The 14,286-nt window shown below is 34.5% G+C and overlaps 1 protein-coding gene across 6 annotated transcripts; it reads left to right on the top strand.

Annotated features, from left to right (window-relative positions):
* Positions 1-1,442: 1,442 nt before the first annotated feature.
* On the top strand, positions 1,443-13,617 carry LOC7458949 (folylpolyglutamate synthase-like). Of its 6 annotated transcripts, none has more exons than XM_052447814.1 (18): positions 1,449-1,773; positions 2,327-2,491; positions 2,908-3,093; positions 3,266-3,462; positions 3,843-3,908; positions 4,343-4,452; positions 4,812-4,872; positions 5,891-5,974; positions 7,793-7,849; positions 8,085-8,145; positions 8,393-8,439; positions 8,598-8,675; positions 9,719-9,877; positions 10,318-10,668; positions 10,848-10,926; positions 11,772-11,927; positions 12,589-12,785; positions 13,272-13,617. In XM_052447814.1, the coding sequence occupies exons 3-18, from the start codon at positions 2,913-2,915 to the stop codon at positions 13,329-13,331; spliced, it is 1,944 nt and encodes a 647-aa protein (XP_052303774.1). In that variant the 5' UTR covers positions 1,449-1,773; positions 2,327-2,491; positions 2,908-2,912; the 3' UTR covers positions 13,332-13,617. The 6 variants fall into 6 exon arrangements, with proteins under 6 accessions (XP_052303778.1, XP_052303774.1, XP_052303775.1 ...); XM_052447815.1 differs by having other exon boundaries at positions 2,327-2,431; XM_052447817.1 differs by having other exon boundaries at positions 2,378-2,491.
* The last annotated feature ends 669 nt before the right edge of the window (positions 13,618-14,286 follow it).

Consider the following 14,286-nt stretch of genomic DNA (forward strand, 5'->3'; position numbering starts at 1 on the left):
AATATGAACGTAGAAGACACGGAATGTCATACATCTTTGCCTTCTCGACAAAATCCCTCCGATTCACGAAATCCCAAGCGTAGTCCCAGGAACAGAAGCTTCTGTAAGCTTTGTAACTCTAGCCCCTCCTTTCTTCAAAGCATTGATTAGAGTGGACTCGCCTGCATTCTGAGCTCGAATGACCCACACGTTCCCTCGAGGACCAGCCACTTCCTCAATGAATGATGACAAGTTCCTCACACCCACATCCTGACGAGCACCAAGCAAACCCCACCTAGCTTAGGTGCCTCTCCGGCCCTAGCTCGATGCCTAACCTATCTATCTAATCAAGTTGGTGAATTTTGTGATGGGAAGAGATCAACCTTTGAACCCACAAGAACAAGCTTAGGCAACTTTCTACTGGCTCTAGGGTCATCCTTGACTCCTTCCAAGCCTTGAACGACGACTCTGCTGCCCGCTTAGGAAATTAGCCGTCAAAGTCAACACCATCAAGGTTGTAAATTTATTAGATTAGTGACACAAAACATTTTAAATATAAAAATTAAAAATTTATTTAAGGAAAGTACAGAATGTATATAATTTTAAATTTATAAATATACAAAAATAAAACTCAGACCTAATATACTTTCAACATAAATATAACAAAATAATACTAACATAAAAATTAAATATTTATTGATATAAAATCAAAGCATGAGCATTTATATTAATAATAAAAAAATTATGATTAAATTAAAATAAAAAAAATATATTTATTTGTTGAAATACTTTAAAATAATAAAGTTTTTTATTTTTATCAAATTATACAAAAAAAAAACCACTCAAAAGTGCATAAAATGCTTGTATAAACTAAACAAATATAACATGCAACATAAAATCTTAAGATTGTAAGTAAAAAATAAGCATAGATGAGATTTTTTAATTTATCCTAACAAAACTATACATGTAAAGACATATATCATGGCAAACATGCTATCAACTTATAATTAATATCATAAAAAAGTCCTGGCATGCTAATATGAACTCACATTTTCTTCACAAGTAATCGATTTCCCTCGATTTTTCTTGGTATGAAAGGTAGCACATTATCTCTTGGTGGTGGGGAGCAGCAGGACCACTGGAAGAGATAGGGTTGAAGACTTGGTGGACATTTCTACTGCCAATACGAGAAAGTAATTGCAGAGAGAAAATGGTATCAAGAAAAGCTATGCACTTGTTTGTTAGGGAGGCATGAAGCAAATATTAATTGCTTCCAAAAACGGCTACTTCTACCAAACAAGCTTTGAACCGATTCCTGCAGTAAAATCCAAAAAAAGGGGAAAATCTACGACCAAACATCAAGAATAGTAGAGGGATGCCATCCATCTTCACTTATAAAAACCTTTATATTTTAAAGAGAATTCGATGGCTTATAAGGGGAAAAAAAAATTGCGTGAATTTCATATAACCACTCAACAATCTTGTTAAATGGAATTGATAGAAGGATATGATTGAAAAATCCTTTCATATACTGAAAACCTAATCGAAATAAAGAATAGATTGGGGGATCTAATATAGATTTTACCCGTAGATTGGGGACTTCTCTTAGGTTTTCCCTTTATCTTAGTTTTCCCTCTTTTTATGTACTTGTAACATATGATTCGTATAAAAAGCCTTTCCTTCACTGAATGTGATATCTGTGGTCAACCGCCACAAATCTCGGAGACAGGTCTGAGAAACAAGTGGGGCAAACCTAACTCCCAAAAAATGGCTTCCTCTCCTAGTACTTCCTAGGTGAATCTGTCTCTCTTTGTCTGTCTTTACTTACAAACATGTATTTTGTTAGCAAGTATGTAAAAATTGTCATCCACCCACATACATGTAAATAGAAAGGAACATGATTTACCTTTTGTTTTTGTTTTTTGGGTTTGTTTGGAACTTGGAAGTGTTATTTTCTTGAGCTGGGATTGAACGTATCTGTGTTTCTTCCTAAATATTATTGAAGTGAAAGAAAGATACTTTCTTTTTGTTCGGTTCATTTGTTCTTTTATGAAATTATTCTTGTATGGTCAATTTGCTGCTGAGAGAAAGTGGGAAAATAAGAGAAATTAAATTCTGGGTATGTTGTGTTTTGGAATCTGCTGCCATAGAACGACATAAAGAGATGATCTTTACCAAGTTTTTGCTGTTCTGCATTGTTTTTTTTTTTTTTGCTTACATGGGAACAAGAAGACAGAGGGAGTTGGACGCTCCATCATTAGGCCCCTGTTTTATCAAGCAGAGTTTTTTTTTTTTTTTTTTTTGCATGATCTGATATTGAGGTTTGTGATTTTTTATATTGAAACAGAGAAGTTGAATTTTAAAGCCATGGGTTTTGTGCGTAATATTTTCGTCGCAGTAGCTGATATGAAGATAGACCGATGGGAGACCTGGACTTGGGACATGTGAATTGGTTGGTGATAGAAAGAGTTCTGCCACCAAGCTGCATCTAGTTACCCTCAGGGATATCCTTGTAAAAAGTTTAGGATTAAGACCTTTTCTGTGAAATTTGTTATTGCATGAATCTATTAGTAATTGAAGTAAAGGTAGATCGTTTTTCGCAGCATGCAAGGAAGAACATGGATGATGAGATTCAGGGTGTTTGGAAGATGCATTTATTTTCCTTTCTTTTCTTTTCATTTTTTTTTACAAAGGATTTCCTGTATATTGTTCTTCAGTATTAATAAGATCCTTGTTCAGGAAATTCATGGTGACAAACTGACAATGGAGGCAAATAGTTGTTTTAGGAAATGTTTATATGTCATCAAGTATTAATATAAGAAGAAAAACTTGCTGTCTTGTTTTGGAAAAATGGTATATCTGTGACTTTTTATTTGAATGAAAATTTAGTTCATTATGTTGAATTTGTCCTGTTATTTTTGTTTGCAGGGTTGATGTTTCCTGCACTTATTCATACGATTACTCATCTGAAAGGTGGGATATTTGGAGTTCCACTCTTCCATAAGAGAGAAAGCCAGTTCTCCATCAGAACACCATGGGGCTTATCCTTCCCACCAGCTTATGTTGACACATACAGCCTGAGTAGACGCAGGAAAATCTATTCCCAAGAAAAAGGTAAGATCATAATTGCAGCTTCTTAATATGTATTGATACCAAAACAATAGGCATTTTAACTGAACAAATTTTGATATGAAATAAGAATGTACAAGGTATTAATGATCTTGATTCAGGGTGTGTTAGGTTGATTATTAGTTTTTAAAACTTCTTTGTCGGTTTAACATTTCAGGTTTTAGGTATCAAAGCATGGAAAAACCAGAAAGTGATGTGGCTATCATAGATTACTTGCAAGATGTGCCTCTTTCAGATTCATATGAAGCAGCCTTGGAAGCTCTTTCTTCTCTTATTAGACAGCAAAAACGTGGAGATCAAAAAACTATTGGTGGTAAATATGGAAAATTGGACAGGATGCGGATGTATCTTAAGGTAACAATATTATAATTCTTGCAATGTTTTGGAGATGCTCAAGTATTTATGTAGCCAAGGGCCTGCAAACTAGCTCTATGTCTCTTCTGTGTACAAGTTAATTCAAAAGTATTATGACTGCCCTTTTCCATTTGCTGTTGGATCAATAACGATGTATAATTCAACTTCTTTAATGATGTTATCTTTGACATGAAACTGATCGATACATTTGTGTCCTTTACCGTCAACTTATTTCCTGTTAGTAAGAACAAAGATGGTTCTTAGAGGTTTTACTATGCCTCATCAGATTGAAACATTAGTTCCTATTGTTTTTTTTCTTTTCCAAAATGAAATTTCCTGAAATTGAATGGTTGGATGGTTGAATGGATTTTTCTCTGCAGATACTAGACTTGGAAGAGCGTGTGGCTGGGCTCAAAATTATCCATGTTGCTGGAACTAAAGGGAAGGTAATACCCATTTTAATATTTTTGCTTAACAAATCAACCAGGTTCAGACCACAATCCACTCCTCGAAATTTGACTTAACCTTACATCAAGCATTGTGATAAAACGCTAATGGCTGCTACTATATTAAAAACAATTATGTTTTCTGAAAGGTGAGAGCTACTTTAGAATAGCTCACTAATTTGAGTTGTGTATAATTGTGAGGGTTAAAAGTAGGCTAGGTTGTATGACTTTAGTTTGAGGATGTCCTGCATGACATTAATATATATATATATATATATATATATATATATATATATATATATATATATATATATATATATATATCCCTTCTTTGATTCAATATTACATTCGAGAATCATATTAAAACTTGTGATAATATTTTATCACTCTTCTTTAACTCAGTTTCATGTTCCTTTGATGGATCCACACTCCAGGGTTCAACATGCACATTCTGCGAGGCTATTTTAAGGGAATCTGGTTTCCGAACAGGCTTGTTTACTTCCCCTCACCTAATTGATGTTAGAGAAAGATTCCGGATAAATGGGTTAGTATTTGATTGAGCTCATCTTAGCTTATCCATTAATATTATGCTGTGCATTACTTGGGCAGACACGCACTCTCTTCCCCTTCCCACACTCCTTCACCTCCATTGAAACAAATCTGTCCATGGTTATAAATTTTACAACAACAATAGAAGCAGTTCTACATGAAACAGATCCCCTAATAGTAGAGTGCCAGAAAATCTAATGCTGTTATAAAAAAAAGAAGATTTTTACATTTTTTACACATATAGCTATTTTAATATATCTTAATGCATTTTTTATTTCGAAGTCATTTTCTTGGTTGATTTGAATGCTTCTATGAGTATCTTGTTTCATGTCTGACTTTTGATTAATTTTGCAGAGTGGACATATCTGAAGTTAAATTTTTATTGTATTTTTGGAATTGCTGGAATCAGTTGAAGGTACTAATCCTTTGCTTTCACTGATTCCCAAGAGCTATAAGCAGATTGTACAAGCTAGTTTTCTTTTGAGGTGCAATTTTTTGGATTATGAAGAGATCATTTTGCCTTTGAGTTATAGACCTTGAAACCACTTTGTTCTTTAATATCACTTCTTATGGACCTTTTCTGTGTCTGCATTATTGCCTTAAGGTGAACTTTGGTCTTTAAACCACTTTTGTGTAACATTATTTTGTAATCAGTTTCCCATACGAGGTCAGACTTGTTCATGTGTTTAACAAATGAAGTCAATTTATGTGATTCTGAATAAATCTTCAATCAGTACCCACCTTTCTGTTTTAGTAATATCTTATTCTTATTGGTAACATTTACTTATATGTAAAGATTATTGGCAATTTATTATCCCTCCTCTGTGGTAGTTATTTGTTGAGTATGAAGTGAAATTGTTTTATCTTGACCTTTTTGGATAAAGTTTAACACCAAACCAAACTTTCAATCTTCATGAAATTTTCCACCGAGCATGAGATTTTTCAAGCTTATTTCACTGAGTTAACTAGTAAGCAAGAACAAGTGTTTCCTATGTTTAGCTCAAGCAGTTGCCAAGCTTTTTGGTTCATTTTACAGCCTCCCTGACCTTCAAATTCAGGCATTTGAAGCATTCACCGTTTTAACTTTACCTTGCAGTGAAGGAGGAATTGGCAGGATTTTAGCACTCAGTAGATGTGTTGCTTGTGCCTGATTAACTCTTTGATGTTCTAAATGAAAGTGTCAGTAGAAACAGTCAAACACGTAATATCAGAAGGGAAGATAAGAGATGTTTTAACAGGACTACTTGAAACTGAATTTTGGCCTTGATTGTCAGGAGTCAGGTCCAAATTGGTGTGTTCAGTGATACTTCTTCATTTTTGTCATTTTTTGTCAGCACTTTAAATACTAACTATGCAATCGGATGCCTTGATCTGCTCCAAAACTTACAATCTATACATGGCAGTTACTTGATTCTTTAAATTTGACTTTTCAGGAACATGAAACTGAGGACCTCCCAATGCCCCCGCTATTTCAGTTCTTGACTGTGTTGGCATTCAAAGTATTTGTCTGTGAACAGGTCAGCTACATTATCTGAATTTCTGTTGGAGCTTATTTAGATGATCGGCCTGGCATTTGCAATGAGTGGTTTATCTCTAACTTTTTTATTTGCATATGTTTGTTCACTTGCCCGAATGAACCAAGGCGATATGCTAAAAATTAAAAGAATATATATTATATTATATAAATCTAAAATATATATCTTTCCAATTAAGATTAGATCATTAGAAAATCAAAAGAAAATATAAAATGCCATAACATAGTCATATAACGTTATATTTTTCACCCTTAAAACAAAATAAGATAATTTAAAGTAGTAAGTAGCCCAATAGATTAAAAAGCAAAATTAAATATCATCATCATTATTTATTAATCTTCAAAGACATCTCCATCCATGCTTTGCGCTCCTTCACTTGAATCCTCTATATCCTCCATTTCATGATTATAATCGAAATCCTTATCTCTCAAACTATTTTCCACTTGTTTAGAAAAAATTAAAGTATTTGTTGTACAGATGTGTTGTTCTTTGACTCCTATTGCTGAAAAAAGAAAGTGTGGTTAGTGTTTCTCTTCTAAGTGTCCTTCATTGTCTGTTTGTTTCCCACTTTAATGATTTTTTTTATAATTTTTTTACCCTAATCTTTGTTTTTTAGAAAAATACTCTAAGTTGTTTCTTGTGGTAAAAAAAAAAAGACAAATAGGTCAAAGCATAAATCATTTAAAAAAAAAAGAAAAATCCAACAGAAAAGGAAGAACTTCAAGCAAGGGCTAGCCTTAGCCCCTTGCACTCACTCACAAGGCGCTCGCCTCATTGAAATCCACCGCCCGAGGCTAATAAAGGTGCCAGGGCCCTGCCTCACCTGGAGCTCCTCAGCGCCTCTTGACAACATTGCTCCACAGTGATTTGTATCCTTGCATTCGTGGAAAATCCCAAAAATACTATTTACCTTAGCTCATGATATTGCATTTGGACACCTATATGGCTCCCAATACTTAATTTCATTTGCAAAGATTTCAGCCATAGTCATTTTTCCTTTGAAATTTAATGGTGGGGCAGACAGAACATTATCCAATTACCCTGGATCGATACATTATTTACAGAGCAGAAGTGCTTGCCATGTCCAATGGATATCTGTTCTTGTTTCACTGATTTACTATTTATCTTAGAACCTCTAGAGCCTCAAGCAATCCCCTGGGTGCCCTTTAAATTGTGTTTCCCCCCCCTTTTGTTTATATATATATATATATATATATATAGGAGGCTACCTTGTTGCTGATTTAGCTATCTATCTGTATTTTTATCATCTTGTTCAAGTGTTTCATCATCTTCTCCCTCACACAACCATTTGTGGTGTGTGTGACTGGACATTTTTGTGTTCTGCTTAGCTGCAAATTATGCATGTGAAATACATGTCTCTTTCATGGTCTCTGCTAGTCAGTGCTGTTGCTGCACTTGTACTGTAAAAAATCTCATTTTGCTGATAGTAAATCTAGTGAAAGAATCCATTTTGACTGTTAAATCTGTTGCATCTTTGTTGAGTTATTGTACATTTTCCAACAATGATTATACCCAAGTTAAAGTTGTTCCTGTTGCTGTAAACATTCTCTTCAGTCATTGCCATTATGTTTGTAGATGTATGTCCTTGATACATTGCTAGTCTTGAATTTTATGTGAAATCTTTTGAGCTACATGACTGCATCTATACGTTGATGTGGTCTTTTTGTAACAGTCTGTCTTTTGTATCAAATTGTTTTTGTTTATATCTAAGCCCATGTAAACTGTTAATCTTTATTGCTTCTGAGTTAATGATTCTGTTTTTCTTTTCCTTTTTTGCAGGTAGATGTTTCTATCATTGAAGTTGGTCTCGGTGGAAGAAACGATTCAACAAATGTGGTATTTATCTTTCCCCAGAATCATCTAATAATAATAATAATGATAATAATAATAATAATAATTATTATTATTATTATTATGGAGTGCTTCAAAAATTTAGAACTCTGATGGAAAAGGAAAATGCTGTTCATTAGTTTAGCAGTTTATTGGAGGATTCTAAGATAAAAGAAATAATGAAGTTAATGATAATACAAAATTTTCTTGGTGATGAAATTTCGTTGATAAATTCTTGTAGATTGAAAAGCCTGTTGTCTGTGGAATTACTTCTCTGGGAATGGATCATACAGAAACATTGGGTATACCATTTTCTGAACCTATCATTCTCAGCAAGTTTTCTTGCATTTATTTTTAGTCTGCAGATACAAATTTTTGTTAGCTTGCATAATTGTTGTTTTTGTTTGCTGGAATCAGACTTCGCTAACATGGAAGAAACTTTCTGCGTTTTTTGTTTTGTTTTGCCAAGAGTTCTATGCATTCTAAGTTTAATGCTTGGTACAGAAAGAAACATTGAATTCTTAAACCTCATACTGTGCTATTGTGCAGGCAACACCATTGGACAGATTGCTTCACACAAGGCTGGAGTTTTCAAGGTATAAAACTTATACGTAAGCAGTTAAAACTAGCACAATTTTCATTCTCTCTGCCATTCAGTTATTTATAGCAATATTTCTGTTTTGATTATTCTAATTGGCAGTATTCATTTTCAAGTATTTTCTGAATTGGATTCATGTCTTCCCTGCTCCTGAAGCATCAAATTCCTGCCTTTACGGTGCTGCAAGTTTCTGAAGCAATGGATGTTCTTCAGGAGAATGCTCGAGAACTGATGGTAACCATTGTTCTCAATTTGTTACTGTCAAATTCTCTTTTTTCTTCCTGCTTTTTGTAAACTATCTGCTGGTGAAATTAGTTTTTTTCACATAAATAGGATTTTCATGCAAAAGCATCCCTGTCTGATCCATGTCTTATCCAATATAACTATTGTTGATTACTTTTGATAAATGCATGTTCTATCCAAGACTATTATTCTCAAATTTTCTTACATCTGCATAAATCTTGAATGGATAGAGAGGATAGGTTAAAATTGGAACAAGAAATCAAATTTTACTGTATTTCAGGAAAAGATTTTCTTTAGTGAACTGATGCAGGGCAGGTTCAGGGAAAGTTCTAGATGATTGTTTTTAGCTATGGAATTTAGTGAGTTTCAGGTATAAAAATTGAACACGGATCTGAATGTAAAATAAGAGAAAAACAAGGTGAAAACTTGCAACCTCACATTAGTAGATTCAAAACATGGATCTGAACGTAAAATAAGAGAAAAACAAGGTGAAAACTGGCAGTCTCGCATTAGTAGATTCAAGGAATTACTCCCTGAATGAAAAACTTATCATCTTACCTGGGATTCTTAGGACTCTCACTAAGGTTGATTTCATCACACAGTCACACTTGCTGGAGTTTCTCTCAAATATTGCCATTGAGCTTATTGAAAGATTACATATATAAAGAGTTCCTGGTACTCCTGGTAAGGACTTAGCTTGCTGAATAAGGATATATTACTTCTATTTTGTACTTTGAATACTACTAAAATAGAAATCTAGACCTGTAAAATTTGTGCAAATCTGAAAATTACAGAGATACCCCTGACAAATCTCAGAATTTCAGAGTTGACCATGAGTTGTAAAATCAAATAAAATCACATATGCTTATTTATGATTTCCTATCCTTGTATCTGTGATCTTCATTCTTCCACAATCATGTTTGAAGATTAATTATTGAAGCTTCAAAAGCTTGTATCCTTGCTTGAGCACATGCCTAGAGAGATTCATGAATTGCCAGTGGCGTTGCTGATCTATATTTTCTTTCTGATTGCAGGTCCCCCTGAAAGTAGTGGAACCCCTTGATTCAAAAGCATTGAATGGACTAAAGCTTAGTTTGTCTGGTGATCATCAGTTCTCTAATGCTGGTCTTGCTGTTTCCCTTTGTAAAAGTTGGCTTCAAAGAACAGGAAATTGGGAGAAGCTATTCCAAAAAGTTAGTTTTACCAACCCTTCATCACACCGTTATGTATTACATAAAATCATATATCAATCTAGTGTCGGACTTTTAAACTCATGGATACTGTTCTTTTTTATGGACTGAACCATGTTAAGTTCTGATAATAACAATACACAAATAGATGCATGTGAGTGACTGTGTGTGTGCATGCGTGCATCCTTGTGAGTGTCTGTAATCTATATGTATGTGTATGTATTCTAAGCCAAATGGTCATTCATGTATCTTTTAGTCTCATATCTATCTTCTTTTTGGAAGATTTGAATGGGATACTCTTTCTCTGTTTCTCCTTTCGAATCCATTGATTTGTTAATTGCCAGTATCTAAGGATATGATAAATGCTAGCCGTCCTCTAAATTCAGCATTTGGTTGTTTCACCAGAAGTTAGTTGACTGACCAATTTTGTGGACTGTTGACAGGATAACAGGGAAGCTAATTTGCCAGAGGCATTTCTTAGAGGTCTTTCTACAGCACATATTTCTGGGAGGGCTCAAATTGTTCATGATTCTTCTTCTTCAAGCTCCCATGTATCATCAGAAGTAGCTGAAACTTCAGGCGATCTCATTTTTTACTTGGATGGAGCTCACAGTCCAGAGAGTATAGAGGCATGCGCCAAATGGTTTTCTGTTGCCGTTAAAGGAAACAACCAATCACCACCATTGGTTTTGTCTTCTTCACACAACATTGAAAATATAAACATAGTGTGGAAAAATGGTCACGTGCAGCATGAGAAATGCAACATTCAAGAATTCAATAAAATATCAAAGAAGGTAATATTTATGATAACCAGCTGGATTAGTTTGGGAGCTTGTTGTACTGAGCTGTTTTCTGGCTGCTTATTTAATTCCACCATTGTTCTTTTATTTTGCTTACTGATAAGTTGTTTAGACTGTTCATTCTGGTTTCATTTATTAGCTTCTCACTTATCAATACTCTTACCTTCACGTAGATTCTTTTATTTAATTGCATGGAGGTCAGAGATCCTCAGATTTTGCTTCCACGGCTTGTGAGTACATGTGCTTCTTCAGGTATTGCTGCTGTAATGTTTTTATCTTTTCAATCAAGAGCTAATTATATTGGACTTTTGCCTAAACTCGTCAATCTCTCTCCACACACGCGCGTGTTTACTTGCATGCGTGTGACTTTGCTAAAAGAATGAGTAAGGCTTTGTCCATTTTCATCTTAGTTTAACACAATCTTGGCTTATGACAACCATTAGGAACAGGTGTACTGTTTTATCAGGTTTCTCTGTTGGTATTGTTTTATGTATTGTCTCCCTAAACTCGCCCATCTCAAATCATGCTGGACTTTCTTTTTATGCTACTTAAATTGATTCCTGTTTTTTATTTGCTTGCTGTCTGTGGCTGCATTGTTTTGTTGTGGTGGTTAAGCCATAACACCTATTACATGGCAAGTCATGAAAATCAATGCTCTCTCATATACTTATTTCTAGCAAAAAGAATCATCTCTTGTTTTTTTTTTAAAAAAAAAAATAGAATTAATTGAAAAATGCACAAGAGATTGGGTGGGTTTCCCCAGAAGTACCGAAAGTCTGGTAATTTACACGGTTTGTGCTTGAGAATGACAATTCAAAAAAACTTCAGCTGATTTATGATGCCAATTTCAGTTATATATCAATTCTCTAAACAAACAATTGAGATTCAACATGCTTCTTTAGTGATAAGAAAAGGCCCTTCTTTCAATTGTTGTCCAAACACATCTAATGGAATCAGGTTTTCTTTTCTGAGGAATTATGCCTACAAACAAAATGCTCCATCTTTATTTTTCATCTTACTTCTGAACATTAATTATCTGCATATTTGTAAACACTCAAGAGCACTGATGTATTCAAGATGATTTGTGTCTTTGTCAGGTACTTTCTTCTCAAAGGCCATTTTTGTTCCAAGTATCTCAACATATAACAAGGTTACTTCTGGTACTTCAGTCATTCCTTCAGATATCTCTAGCAAGGACTTGTCATGGCAATTCAGCCTGCAGAGACTCTGGGAGAGGATTGTCCACGGGATAGGTACTTTTATTTGGCTTTCTGAATGCTTATATCTTTTTCTTTTTTTATTATTATTATTATTGTTGTTTTGCATATTTGACTTCCTCTTCCATTAATAAATGCCAGAAAATGATGACCGAAGAGGTTGGTTTTCCATAAAATAGCAAACAAGCCACACTATGCAAAGAGTGCAGCTTAAACTGGCTACTGTATTGTCTCCTTTTCTTTTCCCTCTGTATTATAGGAATATAGAAGGAAAATTAAGAAAGAAAACGCATATGTGAGGAGTGAACTGAGGGAGCTACATTCATAGCAGCAGCATGAACTCTCACAGTATAGTGGCCCTGGATTTGATGTATCATTATTCTTTTTAACCGTAATATAAATTTACCCACTTTTGCTGTTTAAACAATCAAGCATCATTGCAAGTGAAACCAGGGCCATAGTCTCCATCGCTAATAGGTCCAATGGAAAGCCTATGTGCTTCCTCCTACTCTTCCAGACTATGTCTACCTGACTCCGTGTCCCTGAATATAGTTTTGCATGTTCTTCCTGCTTAGGCCATTCAAATCATAACATGCTAATGATTGTTGTTTGTCGACTGAACCACTTTTGGTGTCATTGCATTTTGTAATGGGCAGAACCTTACGTTTTTTCCTTTTTCTTTTTTATTTGCCTGCAGATACAGATTTACTTGAAAAGAGTACCAAGATGGATGCTGCAGAGACCTCACCACATCGTGAATTTCTTTACGAGGATGCTTCTAATTGCAGTCCTTCAAATGGTTATTTGGCTTGCAGCGCTGTAATTCCTTCATTGCCATTGACAATAAAATGGTTGAGGGATTGTGTTAGAGAGAATCCTTCCCTACGACTTCAGGTAAGAATTCTTTCTTAGATGGTTGCATTTCGTTACCTAAAAATGTGCACAGTGAAAATACTGTTACCACTTGGATATTGGAATTGAGTTACAATTTTTGTTCTTTAAGGACAGGGACCAAGGCCAGATACAAATGACAGGTTCCCAAAGTTTCCTTTCAAAATTCCTTCCCTTTCACCAATTTGAAAAAAAAAAAGATTTTGTGAACTATTGTTTGGATCACCAGAACATGCTCTAGAACCGAGTGAATTTCTTCTACCCTTTTCCTTAGTGTTTTTATTAAAAAATAAAAAAATTCAGGAAACAAGTGGGATGCAGATGTCTTCACTTGTGTCATGAATGGCTTTAAAAAAAAATCAGTTATGCCTGCCTTATCTCATTCAACCCATCTCTGAAAGAGATAAATATTGTTGCAAGTGCGTTGATTGTCAATATTGACAGTAGTGCTAACCAGGATGCCATATGCTTGTATTGGTGCATTAACAGGTTCTTGTCACTGGATCATTGCATCTGGTTGGAGATGTACTCAAGGTGATAAGGAGATGACGTAAATTAGAAGAGGCGCCAGTTGGGATTGTCCTAAAAGTTATTAACTATTCTTCAACGTTGATTTTCGTCCACATTTTTAAAGGCAGCCAAGGTATATCATACAATCCCATAATGCTTCTTCATTCAAGTTCAAGTGGGTGGCATAATTATTATTATTTTTTTTGCAAGGAACACTTTGTATCATTATTATCGTTTACAAAAACTCATGTATTGGAATATGCAAAAGGCTTCCATATGTCTGGTTTTGTCTTCTGAATCAATAAATTTATGTTTGGAGATTTAAGAGCATGCTTAGATATCTTACTTTGTTGTAATTACTCTTTCATGCTATACCCTGGGGATCGGAGGAACAACTTCTGTTTTTTTTTTTTTTTTCCCGCGGCCCAAAGTGAGGCTCAATTTTTTGGTTACACAATCTCAATTTTTTGGTTACAAATTTGCAGAAACTGAACGGAATTACCAAATTGTAAAAGCTGAAGGGAAGACGAAACTGACGAAATACCAAAATAATTGCAGAAACTGACGAAATACCAAATTTTGCAGAAGCGGAAGACAAAATCTCACTCCAAAAAATTTTGAGATTAAGCTTCGTTCCATAAAATTTTGAGATACCAAGTTGGATCCGCGAAGCTGTGTTCGGGATTAAGCTTCGTTCCATAAAACTAGTTCTGATACCATGTTAAAGTAATTGAGATCAACTACAAAAAGGAGGCTACAATTCTGAATAATCTGTTTATTATGAATGCATAGTATTAACCTAAATACAAATAAAGTATATATAAGTCAAACTGAAAGTACTATTCTACCCTTAATAAATAAGACTACATAAATATTATTTAACAGGGGTAACCTTCTCCTGTTCCTAAATCTCCATCCGTTTTTAACCTTGGACCTTCATGTAAAAACCTCAAATCTTAACCGCCGAGGCATCTTTGAAAGTAAATGTTGATGC

This window comes from Populus trichocarpa, chromosome 16 (assembly GCF_000002775.5).
Source record: "Populus trichocarpa isolate Nisqually-1 chromosome 16, P.trichocarpa_v4.1, whole genome shotgun sequence".
Taxonomy (NCBI): domain Eukaryota; kingdom Viridiplantae; phylum Streptophyta; class Magnoliopsida; order Malpighiales; family Salicaceae; genus Populus; species Populus trichocarpa.